This window comes from Lissotriton helveticus, chromosome 7, assembly GCF_964261635.1.
Source record: "Lissotriton helveticus chromosome 7, aLisHel1.1, whole genome shotgun sequence".
Classification (NCBI taxonomy): Eukaryota; Metazoa; Chordata; class Amphibia; order Caudata; family Salamandridae; genus Lissotriton; species Lissotriton helveticus.
This window is the reverse complement of record NC_136068.1, coordinates 471294179-471316741: the sequence shown is the minus strand read 5'-3', so window position 1 is coordinate 471316741 and position 22563 is coordinate 471294179. Positions and strand designations below refer to the sequence as shown.

At 46.6% G+C, this 22563-nt stretch overlaps 1 protein-coding gene across 1 annotated transcript in view; it reads left to right on the top strand.

The window, feature by feature from the left end:
• Nucleotides 1-1147: 1147 nt before the first annotated feature.
• Nucleotides 1148-22563, top strand: part of LOC144768626 (importin subunit alpha-5-like) — a 92410-nt gene continuing 70994 nt past the window's right edge. Inside the window, exon 1 of the mRNA XM_078652436.1 lies at nt 1148-3203. Coding sequence (XP_078508562.1) covers nt 3138-3203 — 66 coding nt within the window. The 5' untranslated portion in view covers nt 1148-3137. The remainder of the gene's footprint in view (nt 3204-22563) is intronic.

The following is a 22563-nucleotide window of genomic DNA, read 5'->3' as shown; positions in this document are numbered from 1 at the left end:
CCCCACTTTGAACCATACCACAAATAGCTCTAGCAAGCAGGGGAGGCAGGCGAACCGGCAGTTTCTCAGGAGGCTGCTTTTCCTGATGGATTTTTGAAATTCTTTACCTTTCCTTGTTGTTGCCATTCTTCTTCTAGTCTGTTCTACTTCCTTTCTGTAATTTTTCCCTCCCACCTTTGTCTTTCTTTTTTGTTCCTATTTCATCTATCATCTTTCCTTCTTGCCATTCCACTGTCCACCCTGCTTTCCTTCTCCATCCATTTGACCTGTTTTCCTTCCATGATTACTCCTTTCTATCTACCTTTTTTCTTTCTCTCTATTTATACTTTTGTTCCTATTTCATCTATCATCTTTCCTTCTTGCCATTCCACTGTCCACCCTGCTTTCCTTCGCCATCCATTTTACCCGTTTTCCTTCCATGATTAATCTTTTCTATCTACCTTTTTTTTTCTTTCTCTCTATTTATACTTATCAGTCAACATCCATCTGTTTTTTCACTCGTCCCCCTTCATCCTCCATCTTGGCGTCCCTTTCTATTCTTCTCTGCACTCTCCCTTCTCCACATACATACCTCTATTCTCCTTTCCAGCCATCTCTACAATAATCTTTCCACACTTCTAACATCCATTCCAACTCTCCTCCCTTCTTTCCATTACAAGAGGTCGTGCTTATGAGCTTCTTTCAGACCAGTCTCTCCAATCCTAGTCTAAGGAGCCATAAACCCCTGCCCATGCTTTCTATTACACAGAATTGTCTAGTGACATCCACTCCCGCTAAAGCTGGGTGTTAATTAATCCCCAGGTTTGGTACATAGTGTGGTCCTTTGTGCTAGCGGTGCATTGGTTTAACAATGTGCTTGAGCTGAACTTATTTCAGAGGTTTTTGCTTTGCATGCTGGTACTTGCAGTTCTGATTTTACGATGTGAAGGACCACAAATCCCAAAATGCATACCAATAGCTGGTGTGAATTAATTAGTTACACAAGGACCGCTGTAGGTTAATAGCTTTGCCTTTCCTAAGGGGGAGGTTCTTGAGTGGAACTCGAGTGATGGTGTTTCCTGGAGTGGAGTGGTAGTGCATGGAGAAACATTTTCATGTGTACTACTTGGGGTCAAACATGAAGTGGGCCGTCACCTTGAGAGGTTACTTGGTAGGCGGATAGTGGTTATTTTGTGAATAAACTACATTTTTAATAGGGACAACTGCAGTTTTAGCTTTGACTCGGATTGGCAAATTTTCTTGGAAACCCCTTTGCCATTGTTTGTTACATGTTTGGAATGGTGCGAAGGGGTGACCGTCTATGAAAGTGTTGTATTTATGGGAAAATAGTGTACGGTTAACTGGCGCGTGCTTTTTGGTGGGAGACGATGAATGGATTTGATGGGCGATATCTAGGCCAGCCAATGAATGTCACTTGGACATAACTTTTCCATTCCTGAACTTTGCTTTTGCATACCATTGTGACCAAGCCAATTGGGTCAATATAAAATAAACCAAGACTACAGCTCCCACAATGCACTGAGTTACTGTTGGCATGGGGGTTGTGCTGTCCCATGAGTGCATACATGGACTGGGGTGTCCTCCTTTATGGAATCCTGGAAAAGGGAGAGGGGTTTGTGATTGCATGTGGTTGACCAGGGCTTCCTGACCCATAACTATTGTGTATTAACTCTTATGTAAATGAATAGATTTTTTTTGTCTGTGTTGACGGTTAGTGCATACTTTATTTGGGTGGGGAGGTCCCTGGTTTAAGTCTTTAAGTTTAGTTTTGATTGGTGTTCTTCTGGGAGTGGGCCGACTTCTCTCCCACCAGCTGGTTGCAGGTCCCCTGGTGTCTTCTATTTTGGTGGAGTCCAGCACTCTAAGTAATGTAGGAAACTCTGATTGTAGTGGATGGAGCACCTATGCTTCAGGAAGGAAGGGAGTGAAGCAAGAGGCCCAGGTTGTTTTACTAAAATGGTTACTACTCAAAGACCTTGGAGTTCTCTGCACTGTTGCCACAAGGACTTCAGCAGATAGGGGCGTGGTTCTTGTTGCTGCTTGTGATGTCTGTCCAGGTTGGCTGGAGGACACTTTCCACAAGAGGAGCATCTCTGCTTAGCAGGTGCCTAGAGAAGCATTAACGTAACGCTTGGTCTGGGTGAGTTGCACATGGACTGGGGGAAACTTTAGTTCTACATTTCCCAGGGGAACCTCTGGGGAGTGAAGTCTCACTCCTCACTGGGAGTCAGCAGTTTCTCTTGGAGTATTTGTGAATGGAGAGCTTTTCATGGAGCTTTCTTTGGGGTTTTCAACTTGTGGTGCAGCAGGTTATCCCTTTTGGGGTCTCAGTACTTGGCTGTGGGTATATAGTATTTTTTTATTTACATGTGGAGGGGTCCACAGCAGCTTTTCTTGGGCTCTTGTGGCTGATCTTGGCAATTCAGTGTGCATTTTGTTTAAAATTTTTGTGATGGGGTGATTGTCTTAGAGTATTTTATAGGGAGAAAAAGGTGTGTAGGTAACTAGGGTGTGTTCTTGGTTGGGAGTGGTGAATGGATTTGGTTGGGAATGTATCATATGACAAGGTGTCTACATGCCAACAGAAAATTGTTTTTAAATATAATTTTTAACAGGGGGGTTGGTCCAGTTGGCTCAATTAAAATGTACCAGATTTTAAACTCCAGTTACCTGGACTAGGAAGGGGTTTGTAAAACTAAAGGAAGAAATTCCTTATGGGAAGTGACTGGGTTTACATAAGCAAATTGATTTGTGTCCCACCCGTGTTGTAGCCAACTGTAAACTTGAGACGTCTCGCATGGGCAAGGACTGGAATGAGTAAGATTAACTAGGGGGCAGTAGGCTGTCTAGGCAAACCCTAGTTTACATCTTGATGGCTATATCTCTGGTATGAATGTTTAAACCAATAATCAGTACTTTAATTCATAACATAAGTAAAGCTTTGAGTTGGGTGGCATTATCTCCTGCTGATACACTCTAATGGTCTAGTCGTTCTTGCAAAATACATTTTCTTCCTTTGTAGTCCCTCTCCTCTGTTTTTCACTGTAGTAAGTTTACCACTTATTGATATACATCTCCCTCCTGAATTTAAAACCAGGCTGAAAAGTGACTGAGTTTTGCTTCGCTAAAGCTTGAGGATGCCGACCACAAACGAAAAAGAGGAGCGTCGAAAGAGTTACAAGAAAAAATGCAAGAATACAAGTGTAAGTACACCAGAGATGCGCGCACAACTTTACTCCAGGCTTAGCTACATTTCTGTGGAGTATAGCATATTTGAGTGGCGCTATAATTATGGGTGATAAAATTACTTTGTGTTGTCTCCAAATCCTTGTTGATAGCTGGAGTCTGGTTCTCTAGCTTCACATTGGTAAAGCATTGCTGCGTTGACGTGGAGCTCCTGTGGCTTGTATCCTTTCAGATAGCTACTTTTCTTAAATATCACCACCATCCAATGGTGACTTGATTTAAAGGTCACATTGTGTCAATTTTTATAGCCTGGTGAGAAACCTAGTATGAGGTCTAGCATGAAGTCTCCATTTTCAGACTAACCTGAATCCTTTGATCATTTTAGGTTGTGTTTAGTTGTTTCTAAAGCCAAAGGACTTGTGTCTAAAAGTTATGAGTGAGACATAACCCGATTTAATTTTTGCTGTCTGCAGCCCGATTCTACATTTGATTGTGGCATTTGTACTAGTAATGAGTGCGTTTACTTATTTTTTAACCAATTTGCAGTGACGTCCTATGGCACTAAAGTTAAAATGTGTTCATTTGTCTGGTGGTATTTTTCAACAGTTGGTACCAATGCAACACATTCCAATATTTACATATGCTCACCATTAAAGCTACAACATTGTATGTTTTGCAAACTTCAAGTGTTCTACATCCTGGCTGCTTACATGGATGACAAACTATCCTGTTCTTTGAGCCTTGTACATGTCATGCATGCAAAAGGGGACCATATAGCTGCATTAAAGATTACTTCAATATGCAAATCACATTGTTTTATTTTTCTAGGGATCACTTTAAACGTAACCCTCTTGGTCTTTCCTTCCTTGAGTTTAATCAGTCTTCTGGTCCGGTCTCTGCCCAAGTCTCCAATGAAGTTCATAACCTGCACAACAAATCCACAGAAACCAAGAGTCTACCTTTTGGTGCTTCTTGTAGCTTGGATAGTAAAGATCTAAACAGAATTTTGTTTTGCCTGATTCGGGTATATATCAAGAAAGGAAGCTCTGACAGAAATTGTACTTACTTGTTAACTTGCCCTCCTGGGATTACCTATGTTTGTAAAATCTTAACCCCCCCCCCGCCCCCCACCCCACGTAAAAAAGTTTCAGCTGAATGTTTGATTTATTCAATGTTAACTGAAGCATACCTGTTTAGTCAAAGGCTGCTAGCGGATTTGTTTGCTCAAGAGGCTTCTAGGAGACCACTGTCCAGTGTTTATAATATCTGTGCTTTGGATATAGGATCTGCCACAGTGGTGTGTACTCTGCATGCTCTGGGTTCTAGCAATCCATCTTTGTTTTTCCAACCTTATTGGAAAAAGTGGTTACTCTGGTTGTATTCAAGTCTATGATAAAATCCGGAGGAAAAAATGTATTTCTTTACCTGGGTAGTCTGGGAGGTGGGGGGGGGGATGGAATTTTGGTTGAACGATCTGAAGGCCTTGCTCATTGGGTCCATCCTTCATGGGATTAAAGTCAAATAAAAAGTGAGATGGTGATCCACTTACTTTGTAAAACAACCCTTTAGTTGACCATGATCGATGCTTGGGGACATCGACACAACCAGGCCTTGTAGTGACTTAACTAAGTTGGAGGATATCGAGAGTAGACTGGCATATATTGCTGGAATGGAATTGCTGTGAGGGTGAAACAGCAAAATCTCATGTGAAGACTAGGAGTTGCTTCTGAAATGAACTTGGACATCAACTACTCCACAGATGTGAGGAATTTCAGCAGCAGAGAATTCATAATCCAGCTTTGAGGAGTGAAGTTAGGACTTTAAACCACAAAGGACAGGCGTGTAAAAACCAGATACAGGAGATGTTCACGCTCCAATGGAATATTACTGGTGGTGCCTCCATCAAACGTGCAATACAGAAGAACAATGAGATGAAAAACATACTTGGAACAAGGCGTTCATCCTGCAGTCTGACTTGAACAGACATGGGACAATTACAAACCTTGAGGGATGTACAAAATAGAAAAACCACATCTTTTTTTTAATTTTTAGGTCTCGACCTCCCAATGAGCAAGCACATTGCAGCTCGAGACAGAGTTGGATCGCGAAAGCTGACCAAGGGGCTTTGGCAGGCGGATTACGCAGAGTGCATGTGCCCGTGCACTCGCTTGCCATTTGCTCCCCGAGCCGCCTCACATCATCGCATCAGACCTGCCACAGCATCTGAAGCTTCCCCAGCGCGCGCTGGGCCTCACTTCTCCTCACACCCCAATTCCCTCCCGCCGACTTCAAAGTTATGTTATGTTAAAAAATGCTTGTTACCGCACACGTACACCAATTGGTTTCATGGCGCTCAAGACAAGTGGGGGGGACTCAGGGGGTGAAAAAGGCTAGTCGTAAGCCAGACGGAACAGGTGAGTCTTCAGAAGTTTACGGAGAGTGATGTAGTCCGGGGCAAGGCGAATGGAGAGGGGGAAAGAATTCCAAGTAGAAGGGGCAAGAAAAGAAAAACAAGCACCACCGTGTTTCTTACGTTTAAACCTGGGAGTGATCAAGAGGTTTTGGGCAGAGGACCTAAGGTGTCGTGATGGAACGTGGGGGTGGAGACTGAGAGAGATAAAAGCAGGAGCGGGAGTGGATAGAGATTTAAAGACGGTGCAACCCATTTTAAAAATACAGCGGTACGCTACCGGGAGCCAGTGAAGTCTTTCCAATAAAGGTGTGACGTGTTGGTATTTCGGCTGTTGGAAGACCAGTCTGGCAGCCTGGTTTTGTACCAGCTGGAGCCGGTGAAGGTGGTATGCAGGGATCCCACGTACAGACAGTTGGCGTAATCGATACGTGAGGTGACAAGGGCCATAATGACTAGAATGAGAGCCTCCGGAGATAGATACCTTCGGATTTTCCCGATTCTCCGAAGATGATAGAAGCAGGCCGAGGTAACCGCATTAATTTGGGGCCTCATCGAAAGGTCACAGGAGATGATGACGCCGAGGCTTTTCACAGTATTAACGGGGCAGGGGGCAGTACCAAGGGCAGAGGGCCAAAAGTTGGAACTCCAGGGGTTCGTGGACCCACCAATCAAAACCAGCTCGGTCTTGCTGGGGTTGAGCTTCAGCTGGCTGAAGTTCATCCACTCATAGATAGTGAGCATTATAGTTTGAAAGTTAGAGCGAGAAAGAGGGGAAGAATCAATGGGAAAGATTAGTTGCAGATCATCTGCGTAGTTAAAAATAGTAACAGAGGAGTGACGAAGAGAAGCAAGAAGAGGCTGCATATATAAGTTGAATAGGAGAGGGGACAGAGCAGAACCCTGGGGGACACCACAGGAAAGTGAGATATGGGGGGCAGAAAAAGAGGACAGCTGAACTGATTGGGAGCGGTGTTGAAGGAAAGATCCAATCCATGACAGGGCAGGGCCCTGGATGCCTGCATTTCTGACATGGTCGATCAAGATGTCATGATCGACCGTGTCGAAAGCGGCCGAGAGATCTAACAACACCAGGGACTGGGCCAAGTTCTTATCCGCCCCCTGTCTCAATGCGTCCATGACCGCTACCACCACTGCCTCCGTAGAATGGGCCGGTCTGAAGCCTGCCTGCTGATCATCGAGGAAATGGGATCTCTCAATGAAGGCGCTTAGGCAGCGGGTGACATGGGTCTCCAGTACCTTGCCCAAATAGGGGAGAAGGGAGATGGGTCGATAATTCCCCAAAACAGTGGGGTCAGATCCAGGTTTTTTTAGGATGGGTACTACCACTGCTTTTTTGAAAGCATCGGGGACAGAGCCTGTAGCGAGGGAACGATTGAGCAGGTCGAGGGGAGGGCGTGGGCAAGCCATGAAAGCGTCTCTTAGAATTTGGGGAGGGCAGCAGTCATGGGGGGAGCCAGAATTGACTGCCAGCAGGAGAGAGAAGAATACATCTAAGGACATGGGGGGGAAATTCGTGCAAACTGCAGGGGTTTAAGGGAAGGAGGACACTGACATGGGAAAGGGAAGGGGGGGATATTGTTTTTGATGATGGAAATCTTGTCTATGAAGAATGAGTTGAGGGAGTCACACAAAGCCTGTGAGGGTTGGGGCTGAGCCGTGACCCGGTCGGGGAGGGAAAATTCGGCCACAATAGAAAAGATCTCTTTAGTTTTTGATGCAGAACTGAGGATTTTTTGAGAATAGTAAGAGGATTTGGCCGAGATAATTGATTTTTTTTATATGATTTTAGTAGATCAGTGAAAATTATTTTAAATGAGGGGTCATAATTTCGCCTCCAACGGGGCTCAGCATGTCTAAGAGATGGCTTATCTGCCTTGAGTTGTTCGGTGAACCAACGCTGGGCGTCATGTGGGCGTTTGGATTTGATGGTTTTCACCGGAGCAACCACATCGCTGGCTTGGGACAACCATTGATCCACTATGGTGGTTTGAAAGTTCAGGTCAGAGTGATCGTTAGGGAGAGTAGTGGCGAGGGTTGAGTGAAAAAGGGGGATGTCAGCGTGTTTCCAATTACGTGCCGAAAAATTCGATACTAGTGGAGGGCGGGTGGGTAGTGACAGTTGAAATGAAAAAGTGGTCAGACCAAGTACAAGGGGGGGGAGAAATATCCAAATTGGTTGTCCATAGCTGATCAAGGATATGACCCTTGTTATGGGTAGCAGTGGAGATATGTTGCAAAAAATTAAGACCAAGTAATAGGTTTGTAAATTCGGTTGATGAGGCAGTTTCATGGGGATCTAGTGGCCAATAGTTAAAATCGCCTATGATCAAAATCCTGGCGGAGTTGATGGCCAGCTGAGAAATAAGATCGTCAAATAGGGACGAGAAAGAGTGCATATTAGCGGGGGACGGTAGACTAAAACACAAGTAAAGGAAATTTTAGGAGACATGAATTTTAAAGTTAGTAAGTCAGAATGTAGTATGGAGGTAGTAAGGGAGGTGAAATGTAGTTTAGAACGAATAATGGCGGCAACACCACCACCCAGTCTGCCAGAGGACCTGTTAGATTGAAGAATGTAGAACCCTGTAGGGATGGCGGCCAGGATATCTGGAGGAGAGTCCTCATGGAGCCAGGTTTCTGAGAGAAGCAGAATATCGATTTTATCGTTATCTAGTAATTGGAATACTTCAAGCTGATGTTTAGGGAGTGAACGGGTATTGAGGTAAACAATCGAGAGGGAACAGGCAGCTGGAGAGCTAATCCTGGTGGCAGTGGGGGCGGGATTACAGTGAGGAGATGGGGCAGGGATAAAAACTGGAGAAGTATGAGAAGGAAGGGAAGACAGGATGCCACAAGTCTGGGCAATAGTAGCCGCGTGGGGGGCAAGAGGGGCAAAACAATGGAGAGAGAGGAGATCCTGGGAGGAGTAGGTAATGCGGCGGGAAGCATGCATGGCCCCGGGCCGCGGACGGGCGCAGACGGGCTTGACTTGCGCGCGACTTCGGCGCGAAGTCGGCGCTCCCGCTGCGCTCGTCCGCTGCGCTTACTCCAGGTCACCATTTATGCCGTCCGACGTGAGCCACTAGACCGCTAACCTGCACGGTGGAGAGGCAGGGCGGAAGTGGTGCAGAGCCGAGCAGGAAGTGTCGCTCGTAGGAAGGACCCTCCGCACAAACGGCACACTGCCGGGGCGGACTGGGGTCGAGAGCGAGAATAATGAGGTGAGCTGGCTAACCAAATTAACAGAGTTGAATATGCGGGCGCATTTGCATAAGTCACAGAACAAGTTTAAAATACACAAAGTACACAACACAGCTCGTAGTCAGCTGAGTTGCAGGTTAAAAGTGTCAGCAGCGCTGGAACACGCCCGTAGCCTGCCCGCCACAGTTGTCAAAGGAACGCCGCTCCCCTGCTCCCCGACCCCCCCCCCCCTAATTCACCCCTGCTGTTGCTGCCCAGGGCCGCGCTATCACTTTCACGGCCGCGAGGCCGTGTCTCTTTCATGGCCAATGCTTGTTATTTTGCGTTGTCATTTTAATCTGCACGGTAGCAGTGATCATGTGACGTGCTTATGTTATAGAGTGAGTGCTACAACTAATTTCTATAGGTGCTGACTTGTCACTGCTCCATTCCCAGGCAGCTGCTGGGCGTGCCGTGCTGTACTCTTTGCTGACTTTGTTATATGCGCTGCTTTCCTCTCCTCTTCCAGGCAGCCGCTGCACCAGAGTTCCACCAGCTGCTGGGCATGTGGTGCCAGGCAGACTCGGCCCGCTGTACTCTGTTAGTAGATTGCTGCTAAAAATCTCCCCATGGTGACGGAGGATCTTCACAGTATGGCGCTTATTTCATTGTAATATGCACGGTAGCAGTGATCACGGGACGGGCTTATGTTATTGTGGGCAAAAAAAACGGGACTTTAAAGCTGACCCGAGTAATTACCAGTGGTTGAGAGTTCATGCATCCCATTCTTAACATGGTCTTGGACTGCCGGCCACCTCCCCCCTTGAACACCGACTGAATTACCCAATTCAACCAGTCAACACATGGGGGTCTTTGGAAGTCAAGGGGGGGTACGGGGCCCCCCCCCTGGCCGTATTTATTAAAATATAAAAACAAGTCAAAAATTTTAATCAAATAAACATTTCTGACAATTATTAAAATGCACACTTTTCAGACGATTAGATTGACATCCGTTCCGACATGGTATGATGGGCTAACCTTAACAAATAGCTAGTACAGCGTGTTTCCTAACGTAATCTAATCATCCTGAAAATTAAACTGCATTCTAATATTTTTAATAAAGTCCTACGGCAAGGTCGCCAACCGGTGTCAGATCCTTTTACAGCTGCGCTCCCACGTTGGAGATGCGCATGCGCAACCCAGGGCACGTTACACCCACGTGCGCTCCCTGAACTCCATTTAACCATAACAGGAGGGCCCAGACACTCGCGCACCTTAGTGACGTCATAGTGTTGTGAGGGGTGGCTACTAGCCTGAGGAAAGCGTAGACTCCCTCCCCGCACCCTTTAAAACGGGATATCATATCCTGCCCCTGAAGTTCTGAGAGAGACCAATGGCCCCTCCCGCGGGCGGCCCCTTTCGTGAATGGGTCCGCCCCCCCGTAAGGACCTTAAAATGCTGCTCACCGATTAATGACCTTACCGCCAGACACACATAATAAATACGACATTGCTATTCTAAAAGGAAAAAAGGCCTAAGGATAACATTTGTTAATACACAGCAAAAGCACAAAACATCTACATATACAGATACTCCTGTAAGCGGGAAAAAAGGGCCTAAGGAAAGAATTGGTTAAATATCACGGCACTGCACAAAATGTTTAAATCTGTTCTACCTTCCAGTAAACGGGAAATTCAAGGCCTACTGGATCAAGCCCCCCTACACCTATATTCCGGCACCTTGACAAACCTGATACTTACCATTTGCCAAGCCCCAAGGTCTGCTAATAAGGGATGGAGGGTGGGGAAAATTACACGGCCCCACGGTGGGGCGAGGAGCGAGCCTGGGAGCGCGGGCACAAAGAGGCCGCTTCCCGCGCTCCCCAGGCTTTTAACCCTTTCGCCGCCGCGACCCCGCCCCCTCGCCCCGGAAGCACACCAGTACTTCCGGGGCGAGGGCGCGGGGCAAGCGGCCCCGAAAGGGACGGGGTGTGTGAGGGGCCGGGCCCCGCCATGCTTGCGTGGGGGCCTATTGGCCCCCCCTTGTATCATGGTCTTGGACTGCCGGCCACCTCCCCCCTTGAACACCGACTGAATTACCCAATTCAACCAGTCAACACATGGGGGTCTTTGGAAGTCAAGGGGGGGTACGGGGCCCCCCCCCTGGCCGTATTTATTAAAATATAAAAACAAATCAAAAATTTTAATCAAATAAACATTTCTGACAATTATTAAAATGCACACTTTTCAGACGATTAGATTGACATCCGTTCCGACATGGTATGATGGGCTAACCTTAACAAATAGCTAGTACAGCGTGTTTCCTAACGTAATCTAATCATCCTGAAAATTAAACTGCATTCTAATATTTTTAATAAAGTCCTACGGCAAGGTCGCCAACCGGTGTCAGATCCTTTTACAGCTGCGCTCCCACGTTGGAGATGCGCATGCGCAACCCAGGGCACGTTACACCCACGTGCGCTCCCTGAACTCCATTTAACCATAACAGGAGGGCCCAGACACTCGCGCACCTTAGTGACGTCATAGTGTTGTGAGGGGTGGCTACCAGCCTGAGGAAAGCGTAGACTCCCTCCCCCGCACCCTTTAAAACGGGATATCATATCCTGCCCCTGAAGTTCTGAGAGAGACCAATGGCCCCTCCCGCGGGCGGCCCCTTTCGTGAATGGGTCCGCCCCCCCGTAAGGACCTTAAAATGCTGCTCACCGATTAATGACCTTACCGCCACAGGCCAGGTAGTTAACCGACTATCTGGCCCCCCCCCAACCGCCTACACTGAAAGGTCATAACTTCCTAATCCAAAACCCTCTACCCCTGCTATTTTGTTCCCTACCCCTATGGCATCCCTGACTCTGTCCACTGGACCCCCCACCCTGTGAGTAGAGCCTCTAATAAACGTCAACTCCTCATTATCAGCCGACTGTTAGTCTACTTGGTCCTGAGATGACCCCTTGTGGGATATTCTGTCATTAATGTGTAGGAAATAGTTTCTCCAACCAAGTGTAGATCCTCTTTATCGAGTGATTCTTCACCGAGTGACTCCGTGCACTCGCCTAATTCCCCCCCCCCTTTTACGTGCAGCCGGGGGGAAACGCAGCCCCCCCCATGGTGCAATCTGGGTCCTATCATCGTTACCCCATGTCCTAAAATGAACGAGGGTGTGGGGGCACGCCTCTCGAGGGTCCCTGCAGATGCTGTGACCGGGGGTATCCTGGTACTCCCATTCTACTCTTCCCACTGGCCTACTGTACAGTCTGCTAACCATCCACACCCAGCCACTACGCTCTGGAAGTGTTTAAGTGTATGGTACTACTTTTACCCCACGTCCTGAACCGGGGAAATGAGGCGTTGCATAGGCCTATCATTCCTGGGGTTGCCGAAGCTAGGAATGTACACCCTTGTGTACTGTCCCATCTCTACCGTTGTCACTTACCATTTGGTGATCTATGCATATCATGCTGACACTGGTGGCCCTGCGTGCACAGGCGCCGTTACTGTAGGTATACATTTTCCTGTTACGGCAAATACTGCCATTTTTGTGAAACCACATCCTGCTACATTACTGCCGCCAGCCCAATATACGGGCTTACACACCGAAACAATCAACTCTGTGTTGACACCTCTTGCGTCTTTTGATCGCTCGCCCATCACACTTGCGTTGTTGTTTGCCATCCTGTACCTGACGTCAGCATCCCTTGGGCTGTCCACCTGTAGCAGCTGTTGTGATGCGGAGCACTCCAGATATCCACCATGGACCCGGCCATACATAAATGGAAAAGATAAACACAAACCATTAGTGTTTCTGGCGATAACTGCTGTATACGTGCTAGTCTTACATTGCCATCCCTTGCTACGTTTGAGATACAATTGGCGTCAGATGCATACTCCTAAACACTTCCGACTAAGTGTTGCGCATCGCCTCAGTTTGTGTCCCCTGTAGCCTGACTGTACTAGTGTTACGAAGAGTGCCCTGTAAAATGGCCTTCAATAACGAATACTACCCAGTGTGTAGTGCAGTGACACAAAGGATGGAGTCCCCAGTGCACCCCATAACGCCCTCATGACTCCTTAAGGATGATTAGGATATCAGTTTAAAAGGAACAGTCAGTTTGTATTAACACCCACCCAATCACAACTTGATGAAATATACGTAATCTAAGTATCGAACCCCTCGCGCCTGACTGTTGGCTTCGACCGTGGCTGACAGTGGTAACACGTAATATAACTAAGGGGCAACCGTAACCTATATATATTATTCTCATGATCCCAGACTGAGCATCATTTCCTTAACAAGTTGCAAGTAACAGGTGGCCCTCCCGCTGCCACACTTGATTGTCCAATCAGTTCATATTATACCGCCACCTATTGTAAATCATGATGCAACATTAGTTTCAACAGATCAGGGTTTAATGTGTTACCGTTCATCAACCCATTCTGCCTCCCCCAGTTCAGCCCTGTTCATCTGCAAATCTGTCTGACCCTCCTGCCCATATAAGAGCACCAGCAGTATCAGAGATGGGATTTAGGCATGGTCACGACCTTCCTCTTTAGATCCACTCTACTATCGTGAGTTTTTGCGTGCTCTATGTCCTCTGGGGAAAGTACCTGAAACTAACAGGCCTACTATGGAATGGCAATTTCCTGGCTGACCTTTGGTATGGCTGACTTACTTAGGCAAAAAACAGGTGGGGAAGAATTAAGTGCCAAATGCTGTTAAGTTGACATGCAAGTGCATATAGGCCTAGGCAAGCACGTACGCCAGTGTAACTTGAATCAGCAAGCCCCCCGGTCACCCCGAACTAGTATTGTCGACTACGTAGACCACTCTGCCATGTTACCGTTGTAAGTAGCGGGCAGATACCCAGGTGAAGTGGAAACACCCAAAAATTCCCGCACCCAGAAAAATTATTATGGGGTTGCGGGGTCAGTGCAAGGACGGTGTCAAGCAGGGATCAGATTGCAGTGCCCGCCCAGCCATCATGGTCACATTGTCTAACTACCACATAAGTAGCTACCACGACCGTCTTGTCGCTGAGTCATAAAGGAACAGCGAGGGCACAGCAACTGTTATCCTAATGTCACAGTAGTTAAACCCATGTGGGCAGCTTTTCATGCTCCTTGCACTCAACCATTCTGACAAATGATCGTTTGACGTGTTCTTGCCCCACTGTAGGTGTACAATGGGCGGCATCCCTGAGATTAGAATTAACATATTAAATGCATTTAGATACAGTGCCTCTAAATATAACATTTTTTATAGCGTGTTGGTTTTCCTGCAAATCTGTCATGGGTGCAGCCCTCCTGTGCCTACATTGGACATTCCTGATTTAACGAAAAAAGATAAAATTCTTCCCATTTCAGCAGGCAATTTATTATGGCCCTGACCCATCCTTTTGAATAACTTGTGAGCTAACATGGCCCATTGCCATATTGCTATCACCAGTAGCCGGTGGTCACCCTGGCCAACTATGTCCTGAACCCACTCGTTTGTAAACAGGTGTGATAGGATGTGGGATAGTACTCAACCTACCCACACAATTCTACTTAAAATTCCCACTGCCTTATTGCAATCCCCAGTAGCAGGTGGTCCCCCGGTCAACAATTCCCTGGACCAACTTGCTTGTAAACAGGTGTGATAGGATCTGGGATAGTACTTATCCTACCCCACTATTGTACTTAAATGAAAATTTGTGAACATCAGAGGCTGGCAGTTGCTGGTAACTTGAGCCCAAAACCCCCAAGACAGGGGATTGACCCCTGGTCCCGGGCTAGACCTCTGCATCAGGGTCTGCCACTCTAACCATCGCGCAACCCTTCACCACCAAACTGGAGCAAAACAGTACTTGATATAAACGTGTAAACAGTAATACATCCACTCTGGGCATTTGAAACTGAACTGGACTAATTACGTCACTTCTAGCATGAAATATTATTCCATTGTGGCTCTTTAAACAGAAAGGAGTTGAGCCTATCCTGTTTCCACCTTACTCCCAAGATATGTGTTTTAATGGCAATTTAAGCATAATTGACGTAAAAGGTAGGGACAGGCTAGAACTTAGTGTACAGAAACCTCTGTCGCCCACGTGCAGTAATACTCTATCCACCAACCCTCAGTTCTATAGAGATAAATGTCTGACAAAGGGAGACACCCAGTAGCCGCTAACTGATGACCCAGGTCCCGGGGCATGATCGGTAATTATCATTACCCACTAATGTATGAAAAGAAACTTCGCTGAGGAGCAATTATGAAACAAGAACTGGATAATCCTCTGCTGGGCAGAAAAGTTTGTGCTTTGTTTCAAGCACTCCCGTGCTGTGGCTAGCCAAGTTTACCATTAGTGTTCATTAGAGAAATGAGACACTATTATGTAATATTTAATGTACCTTTGCCTAAAGTGAACACCAGTACCGTGCACCACTCATCTCTAAATGTTTAGGAGTTAATATCCCAGGCCCATGCCAGGGACTAACATCACGCATATGAAAGATGTGCTTTACAAAGACAGTCTATTCTCGCGGCATTGTGCAAGTGGTGACGTTATTGGCGCACTAGATGGCAGCATAGACCGTTTAACCAATCTATTTATCACGAACGAATCTCACCACCCGTTAAGATTGCCTCCGTGCATCTTCATGCCAGCCAGTGCGGCGTCTAAAATTGCTACCTACGAAGCCTTCCTCAAAATTAGCAATGGAAGGGGAAACCTATTGACGTGGTGGTACCCTCCATCTTACTTATCTGCTTTTTAAGGCAGCTGTATGCCCTAAAGTGCTCCTACCCTGGGTCTTTATTTATGTATTTATGCTTTTACATATAGCGCGGACTTTACCCAACGGCGACATAGCGCTTCGCGATAAGAACAACAATGATACATGATGAGAACAGTCCCCGAGAACAGATTACAAAAGCAGACGTTAAGTTACGTGAGGTAATAGCGACAAATGCGAGCAAACAAAATTCATAGGTAGCCAAAACTGCACAGGCAGAAAGTGACCCGTGTGCAGACCACAAGAGGAAAACAAAGTACAATCTGAGGTATGTTACTCTAAAATGTGCTAAACACAGCAGGCACAAGGACAAACGCCACACCGGCCTTGGTGGCATAAATTCTCCCCTCTGAAAATTTTTTGCGCCCTATTATGGTCGGCCCTTTCAATGCAACCGAGACGTGAGTGATTCGGCACTCGCCACTGTTCGTCCACATCAGAGTTCAGGAGAAGGGGGGAGTAGCGCTATCTCTGGTAATTCATCCCACCCATATAATAAATCTGGGAGCGCAGGCCTGCTCTGCCCCGTCATCCTGCAGGACCGGCTTACATCGCCATACTCTATGACCCAATTTCTTACACTCCAGAATGCCGGCTGCGGCAAAGAACCTGTGTGCCTCTTATGCCCCTTTTAGTGCTGCAGGACATAGTATACCACAAGTGCTGAAAGGATTAATATCCCAGCTGTATCATTCGTAATAACAAAACTATTAGGACACGCATGGTAATGCCGCAGCACAAACACAGCAGTACTAACCTTTTGAGTTCCACAAGTGATGTAGATAAACAGCGATATTCTAGCCCCAAGAAAATTCTTGCACAGAAATTAAACGTTCCTTTATCATGTAGTGATCTTTTGTTAACTAACTGAGAATCGATAAACATTAACATTGCCCTGCAAAACATACAACTGGCAGAACAATTCCCGTTGTTCGTCAAGTGCAATTCCTCTAGCTGAATCCCCTCACTGGTAATGTCCAGTTAGAATATGATGTGAGACACAACTAAGGTTCGTAAACGGCCTCACCTTTCACGGACAAACTAGTCAGCTCCTTTTCGACGCACCCCCCATGTCCACACTGCCCCAAGTATTCAAACCCCCATGGCACGGACAGGCATAATCACCCCCATGGCACATGGCACGGACAGGCATAATCGGACCCCCGTCTCCCCGTCAGCATAGCCCGGAGGCAACATTTATGACTGAGCAAAAGTGGGTTTAGATCATTTTGTCATGGCTGCGTGAGACATGTTATAGGATTTAGTAGCCGAAGACACTACTTCAATGTATGATGCTGTTCGAACTTAGCATAGCAAGGTACACACATGGATGGCCCCTCATTATAATGCAAAACACTCAGTTAGGTAAGCCTCATGGTTTGATTGCATTTGAGCAGGTGAAAAAACTGACATCCAGTCCTTAGAGCCCCGCATAACGAAAAACACAGCACCCGTGGCTCACCTAAAGCCCAACTGTCCTGCCCACTCCCGGGCTCCGTTCCGATTGATGGTGAATCCGCTCCGTGACGACACCGCAGTCCTCCCGCTGTCCTTCCGCAGTACGTCGGCAGAAAAACCAGGCGATCACCGCAGCCCATTGCAATCCTCAGGCACCTGAAATGAAAAACGAGAGAAAAATAACCAGAGTCCTCCCGCTGTTCTTTCCGCCGTACGTCGGCTGGAACCAGGCGATCACCGAAGCCCCTAGAATCCGCCGGCACCTGAAATAAAAAACAAGAGAAAATTACACGGCCCCACGGTGGGGCGAGGAGCGAGCCTGAGAGCGCGGGCACAAAGAGGCCGCTTCCCGCGCTCCCCAGGCTTTTAACCCTTTCGCCGCCGCGACCCCGCCCCCTCGCCCCGGAAGCACACCAGTACTTCCGGGGCGAGGGCGCGGGGCAAGCGGCCCCGAAAGGGACGGGGTGTGTGAGGGGCCGGGCCCCGCCATGCTTGCGTGGGGGCCTATTGGCCCCCCCTTGTATCTCTTCTTTACCTCTATTTTCTAAAACACTATTGATTCTAGCTGGGTGCATTAACAGTAAGTGCCTGACCGCACTAGTCTTGATGCTGCCTACAATCACGAGAATACTGACTGATGCGTGGAACTTCGAGAGTGAACTGAATAATCATAAAATACTAAGAGAACAAGACCTGACAGGCAAAACTAAAGAAACAATATCCCCAAAACGTATCTGTCTGTTTTTTTCTGAGATCTGAGCGGTCTGCATTTGAGAAACATGGTTTGCCCTTCACACTACCTCAGTATGAGAAATGGCAACAGTGGTAGCCCATGTAACCCTCCCCCCGCCCCCTCGGACGAAAATGCAAACACCGACGTGATCATTCTCCTGTTTGAGACCGTAACTACTCTGCTGTTTCCTCGCAAGGTTTCTCCCACTCTTAAAGCACTGTCTCCGTGCAGAGCACCCCCAGTTACTCTACTTTCTTCAACCTGAAAAGGTCTGAATTCTGAACTTTTTTTATTCAAACAACCCTCCGCATTAAGTCACCCGTTTAATAAACTATTTAAAATTGAGTCTGTCCGTTTGCAGTAATTTAATATATATTCATAAATATATGCGTATTGCAATAGGTCTCACATTTGTTTACTCCTCCCTCCATTCTGTCTTCTCCTTTCCCGTTCGATGAGCCTTTACTCATTCCCCTCTCCTTTCTCTTCTCTCCTGTCTCTCCCTCCCTTGCCTCTTTTCCTCCTTTCTCTTTATCTCCCCCTTTCTATTCCTTGTATCCTTCTACTTTCCTTCATTCTCCAGCTTTCTTTTTCCTTGAGGGTTTTCTCCTCCATTCCTCATTTCCATATTCGGCTGTCTCCCCTTCATTGCGTCCTCCCCTCTCCCCCTCCATTCCTTCTTTCTCTTCTCTCTCTTCCTTACGCCACCCCATCCATTACTTCTTTGTCCTCTCTGCTGTCCCCCCTTCCATTCCTTGGTTTTGGAGTATAGCGGCGTCAGTGCTGTCAAAGATCCCCCTTTTTCGGAAGTGAAACGAAGATTGATTATCACATTATTAGACCAATTTATAAAACCAAAAGTGTGCGTTTTAATACATTTTACATTGATTAGTGAAAAATAAAACACAATTGGAAAATAAAATTGGGAATCGTGGAGTCGTCTTCTACAGATGGTGTAAAATGTTTAATGTAAGTATCTATCAATCTTCCTGTGTGTGTCTCATCTGCAGACGGAACAGTGTAAATAACAGGCGTTGACACAGTTGTACCCACATAAGTGGTACTCGTTTTATCATCCCAGAGAGCGAAATAATGGATTGATTGTGCCGTGGCCGGCAGTATTTTGTTCGGGAGTTGCATAGAACAACTTTCTTGACCCCCATTCTGGAAACATGGCCCTCATTCTAAAGATAAGCAAATTGCAAACCTCGTGTTACACTGTTGTTGTGCAGCGGTCTCCACTTCTGTTTACCTTTATTTTTTTTATAAATTACACCTGAGATGTAATTGCTTAAATTATACTAAACCTCTTTGGGACCGTTGTTTATGCCCCTGCTCCTTACTTGTCCTGCCTGGTCTCCGCTTTAAAAGACCATTTACTTGTTAGCAAAGCTTTGTGTTTTCACCCATTCATCTCTGCTCTGCCTATTGCTGGAAGCAATAGCCCCCCCTCCCCCCCCCCCCACATCCGCTCTCTTAGCAATCCTTCATACCATCCAGAGCCCCTGCTCTACATTAGGTGCAATAATCAGACCCCCCAGGATATAGCGGCATGGATTCGCAAATTTAGCGGCACAAAAATGGAAATTTAGCGGCACAAATATGGAAATTTAGTGGCAATTTTGCTGCATTTTATTTGGCCATTTTTCCTACAACAAACAGATATCTTAGCTTTTTTAGTTATTTAACAACATGAAGCTATATCGAGGTGTTAAACTGGTACTAATGAGGTGCATCCAATGCCCATAGAGTGTTACCAAGTTGAAAAGTACCGAAATAATGACATAATCCAATGACAAATTTGCTACATTATACCGCAAAATTTGCCCTTTATCGCCAACAAAATTACTCAACCCTACTGCATAATTTAGCCTTCTACTGCCACATCATTCCAGTAACCCTGATTATAAACTTCCTTTTAAAAGCTTGGTTAGCCTAAAACGTATTGTGATTCTTTCTCTAAGATAAACATGGACCATTCTAAGATGGCAGTCTACTTTTCCACTTCCCACTCCAAATATTCAATTGCATTACAGAAAACAGCAGCATCACTTCATTTACACAAATACTATTACCCTTAACTAAATGTTAAAGCATACTAGAATATGGCACGTTTCTTGATAGAATACATTAGCTCACAAGGCTGTACGTTTCACAAATGCAGTTCATCTGTTTGTGAGCCGGACACATTTTTGTTGGGCAATGGAATTTCGGTGCAGCCTCCACACGGATATCTGGTGATTTGCCCAAGATCACACAATTGGGTTAAGTGGTGCTTGCCAATATAAAAGCTGAAATGCGCACTTGACCCAGCCACTGATGTAGAAGCCACTTGCCAAAACCCATAGTTTCATCTTTGCATCCTGAACGACCCTCGCCAGGGTACCTTTTCCACCCCAGCCCGTTGCATTTCCTGCCAGCCTTTCTGCCCAGCCCGCCTTGGCTCCGAGGTAATCAGCCCCACATGCGAACTCGGCACACGGAGCGCGTAGAAGGCCCGTGGCCCATCTCAGGGCGCTACTGTTTATTTGAACTGCGCCGTCCCCACTCTGCGCGGGTTCAAGCGGTCAGGGGTGTGGAGGCGCATTAATGGCCCGGGCGCTGACGTGGCAGTGTTTGGGCACAGGGCTCTCTGGATGGGCCCCGCTGCAACCCGCCCACCGGCCTGTCAATCTCCCTGACCGAGGGGGTCACGGGATGCCGTGAACCCAGACATGTTGTGACACGTGCTTCCGGTGTGCACGGCTTCGTGAGCGCCTTTGACCTCTTTGCGGGGTGCTCTGCTCCTCACGAGCCAGGTCACTTCAGGCCCAGAAGGATTCTTGTAAAATAACTATCAGTAATTCTTGTAAAAAAAAACTTAATCCGTAATGCTCTACATAATCCGTAATGCTCTACATAATCCTGATTTATGTACACGCTGTTGAACTGTGATGTGCGGTGAACTGTGTTAATTATATAAACATATTTCTCATGGTTTGGGTGCAGGTGAAGAGTTATTTGGGGTGTGCCTGTCACTCACGTCCTCAGTGGGGTCACAATCTTTCACTTCTTCCTCTAGACTACAGGACATGGATTAGCTTTTGTAAAAATACTGTGATTTCTACAAAAGTGCCGATTTAGCAGGCACTTACTTTCGTAAAAATCGCGGCATTTTTACAAAAGTGCCGATTTCGCTGCAAATTGCGAAATCGCGATATCCTGGAGGGTCTGAATAATTCACTACGGATGTTAAACGTGGGGGGGGGGGGGGGGTGTGCGCAGCTGCGCTTTTGAACCTGCAGCTCTATCAATCCATAGTGGTACTGATGAAGCAAAGCTTCGCATATTTTGCGGCTTGCCGAAATCAAGAACCTCGTTTATGTGTAATAAGGTAACAAAAGTGTATGTTTTACTAACATTTATTTTGTTTAGGCAAAGTTCCCGAAGCTTGCCTATGTGTATTTCTAATGAATTAATCCGTGTCCCTAAAAATGGCCGCCGCTTGTATTTTAGTTACTGCGCATGCGTCAGCCACACTCACGTGTCCTGACGCGTCTGCAGAAGTGGAGGGAAAGTTATGCGCATGCGTAATTCATAGCTGTGCTTATCATGTGGTACTGCTCGTGCCACTGCTCTTGTGTCCGTATCAATGTAGCTAACATTTAGATGCAATAAGTTTATTTCTTGATGATGAGTTAAAAGTACAAACCCTGTGATGTGTTTTCATAATGACATTATTATGTATTAATTTGTTTTCGCTTACTTTTCATGTACCGCGGGAAATGGGGGTCTGAGTGAGAGGAGAGCCATATTGGAGGTCCCTTCTGCGCCTGTGCGACATTCGGCAGCACGAGGGACCTTGGCTGATGGAACATAGCCAGTTGGCAGTGATGGGCGAGATGCTCCTGAGAAAGTCACCTCTGCCCTGCGAGAACAGCGAATGTTGCTCCTCATATGATACAATGTTAAATTATCATTGTGTTTCTGCACAGTTTCTCCTGGGAACCCCAAACCTGCTAGGCGGTACCCAAATATGTTAATGAAGGCTTCAAATCGTGTATTGTGATTGGTGTGTTACCCAAACCCTACCTTAGGACCAATCGAAATTGAGGGATTCTGACACTTTGCAACATTGGGGGGTGGTACACTGTCCCCAAACTGTATATCTACCATGGGTTCACCTAGTGAACCGTCCGACTTGTCTGGTTTAGCTGACCTGTCACTGACCCAACGCACTCAATAGGTGACTGAAAATACAGAGCACTGCGGAGCACTCTGTCCGAATTTGACCATAGACTAAGGTTCTACTGAACCTTAAAGTGCTGGCAAGGCACTTAGCTGGGAGTTCGCTGACCCAATCGGGGTCTTGATCGATAGCTGCAGAGCGGGTGGAGCGCAGGCGTTGCTTCCGAACTGTGGGTTCCGGTCCTGTCCTGAAGAGGGTCCTGTCCTGAAGAGGGTCCTGTCCTGAGGGTTTGCTGTCCTGTCCTGAGGGTCCTGTCCTGATTCCTATTCCGAGGGTATCCTGTCCTATCCTGGGTGTCCATTCTGCACCTGCTGTCCTTTGAGGGGTATCCTTCCTTGAGGGTTTCCTGTCCTTAACTGACCCGTGGCCAGGGTTTGGTTTCCACACCTTTCTAGGTAAATATTACTCTGAACCTCTTGAAATTCTTGCACCTTCTGAATTTCTAACTTTTGCTTTAATAAAGTTCAACATTGCATATGTGATATTTTCCATGCCTTTCTGCAACTATTGAAAGTCATTTATAATTTTTGCAAAGTTATTCCTATGCCTTCTCATTTGT